The sequence below is a fragment of the Arachis duranensis genome, chromosome 2 (assembly GCF_000817695.3).
Source record: "Arachis duranensis cultivar V14167 chromosome 2, aradu.V14167.gnm2.J7QH, whole genome shotgun sequence".
NCBI classification, from domain to species: Eukaryota; Viridiplantae; Streptophyta; class Magnoliopsida; order Fabales; family Fabaceae; genus Arachis; species Arachis duranensis.
The window spans coordinates 10,167,505-10,170,536 of record NC_029773.3 but is presented as its reverse complement, the minus strand read 5'-3'; the positions used below and the strand labels follow the sequence as shown (position 1 = coordinate 10,170,536).

The 3,032-nt window shown below is 39.0% G+C and overlaps 1 protein-coding gene across 1 annotated transcript; it reads right to left on the bottom strand.

Moving 5' to 3' along the window:
* Positions 1-212: 212 nt before the first annotated feature.
* On the bottom strand, positions 213-623 carry LOC110278128 (uncharacterized). The gene has a single exon (XM_021136299.1). It carries the CDS (start codon positions 621-623, stop codon positions 213-215), a length of 411 nt encoding a protein of 136 aa, XP_020991958.1.
* Between the last annotated feature and the right edge of the window lie 2,409 nt (positions 624-3,032).

The following is a 3,032-nucleotide window of genomic DNA, read 5'->3' as shown; positions in this document are numbered from 1 at the left end:
TTTGGCAAGCAGGATTTGCCGCCATGATTCCTTCCACACATAGTGCATATCAGTCTTGGTTGGGTCGATTGCGGTTGTTTACCCAGATCTGATTGTCGAGTTACTTTAAAGTTTCTTCCTTGAGGGGCCAGGTTCCGATGGAAGTCCCTTGATGAAAGGTTCTTTTGGTTAGCATGGGCTGCCACCAGCTTCCTTATGCATTCTTCCATCAGTTAGCTTTTGTTAACTAATTCCACAAAATTTTGGATTTCCATTGGACCCACATGAGCTAACAGTTCCTCTCTAAGTCCTCCTTCGAACTTGATGCACTTCCATTTCTCATATGCAGCTGGTGCTCCTTGACAAATGTTCGAGAACCGGCATAACTCTTCAAACTTGCGAATGTACTCACTGACGGTCATGTTTCCTTGTTTCAACTGAAGCAACTCCAATTCCTTAGCGGTGCGAAAACACTCAGGAAAATACTTCTTATAAAATTCAACTGAAAATTTCTCCCATGAGATGTCAATAGCTTCTCTTCCTAGTAGTTGGAGTATTCCCTGCCACCAATGTTGCGCGTCATTCCTCAACATATAAGCAGCAAATTCCACTCGCTGTCCTTCAGGGACTTGTTGGGCTCGCATTGCTTGTCCTATTTCTTTAAACTAGTCATCAGCTCGTGTAGCACTAGTGTTCCCATGGAATTGAGGCAGATTTATCTTCAAGAAAGTGGCTAGAGTCATGGGCCGGTTACGTAGTCCACCTTGACCTTCTTCGCCAATTTCATTTCCATGTCTAGGCTCATGGTTATTTTCAACTCCATTCTGACGATCAAGACGTTCAGCTACTCGGTTAGTAGCAGCTACTGATTCACGTACAGCAGCGACCATAGCATTTACGGATTCGAGAATAGCCACTGCATCAGGGAAAGTTCCCTCACTTGTTCCTCCCAGTCGAGGGCGTCCTTGCCTATTTGCAGCCATTTGAGTCCTATCAATACCCAATAATCAATATTAAGGTGATCAGTCTTAATATATCAAAATTAAGTATTAATATCACTTACAATGGATGTTCATAGACCTTCATGCAGATTATATTACAAAAATATCCTAACTGCATGGTATAAAAAGATTCAGAATATGCAAGGAAGCATAGACAGTCCATTCCAAGGCTCAAAGGACAAACTGCTCTGATACCAACTATAACACCCCAACTTTTGACACGTCATGACCATTGCCAAATGTTCTGGTGTTACTGGTCGTGCGGGCCTACTGATGATTGGATTTTTGACGGTATAGAATTTCACAAATGAATTCTCGTTGCAAGTATAGTTTCCAAACCAATCAAAAATCCTTTCATACAAAAGATTGTTTGTCACAAGTAACAAACCCCTAATTTTATAAACCGAAGTATTCAAACCTCGGGTCGTTCTCCCTAGGAATTACAATAAAGTGCCTTGTTATTGGTTAGAAATGTGTTTTGGGGTTTTGGATAAGAAGCATGAAAAGTAAATGGCAATGAAAATAAACTAACAACTATAAAAGGCTCTTAGCAAGGTATGAAAATTAGAAGTCATATCCTAGTTATCCTTCTCAATTGTGATGAGAAGTGTTCATTACTACCACTTAGTTAACCCTTACTAAATAAAGGAAAGTCAAGTGGATGAATTGACTTGAGCCACAAGTCCTAGAAGAAAATGGAAGGAACAATAGTAGATCTACAACAAAATATAAGAACAACATAAAGGAAATTACAATAAAAGAATGGAAGATGAATGTAACAACAAGGAATTGAGAAGATAGAAGTAGAAAAGGATGAATTAAAATATAGATTTAAGAACTAAACCTAATCCTAATCCTAATCCTAGAGAGAAGTGAGAGCTTCTCTCTCTAGAAACTACTTCTAAAACTAAACTATGACTGATGGTAACTAACATCTAAAGTATGAGAGTATGTTCATTCCCCCTTCAATCCTTGGCTTAAATAACATCAGAAATGAGTTGGATTGGGCCCACAAGACTTCTAAAATCGCTGGCCACGTTTTGCTTTAAGTGAACCAGGTGGCAGCAACGGCGCGTGCGCGTACGCGTCACCATGCGCGGTTCAACCATAGCAAATCTTATATCGTTTCGAAGCCCCGGATGTTAGCTTTCCAACCCAACTAGAACCGCATCATTTGGACCTTTGTAGCTCAAGTTATGGTCGTTTAAGTGCGAAGAGGTCGGCTTGACAGCTTTCCGGTTCTTTCGTTTCTTTATGAGTTCTCCAACTTTTCATGCTTTTTTTTTTCATTCCCTTGATCCAATCTTTGCCTCCTAAACCTTAAATCACTTAACAAATATATCAAGGCATCTAATGGAATCAAGGAGAATTAGATTTAGCTATTTTAAGTCCTAAAAAGCATGTTTTCACTCTTAAGCACAATTAAAGGAGAATATACAAAACCATGCTAATTCATTGGGTAAATGTGAGAAAAGGTCTACAAAATACTCTAAATTCAATACAAGATAAACCGTCAAATTGGGGTTTATCAACCTCCCCACACTTAAACCTTAGCATGTCCTCATGCTAAACCAAGAATGAAATAAGGGATATGACACTTATTCAAAGCAAAGAAACTATATGCATGCAACTAAATGCGAAATGATTCTACCTACTTGGTTAAAAAATAAATCAATCTCCAAGACATACATGCACAAGTAGGGCATAAGATCATATAAAGATTCATGAGTCCTACCAATTGAAGTATAAACATGAAGTTCACATAGACTTGCAAGAAGAACGCCCGTGAAAGCCGGGAATCAAGGAATTGAGCATCGAACCCTCACCGGAAGTGTTTGCACTCTAGTCGCTCGGTGTTTGGGGTTGATTCACTCAATTCTCCCCTAATCATGCTTTTCAAGATTTGTTTTTCATCTAACAAACAACAATTATTCAATGCACGCATACAATTATCATGATTTCTTTTCTTTAGGTTGTAATGGGGCTAGGGTTAAGGTAGGATGCATATTTGGTCAAGTGAGCTTGAAGTTTGAATCTTTGATAGGTTTAGAC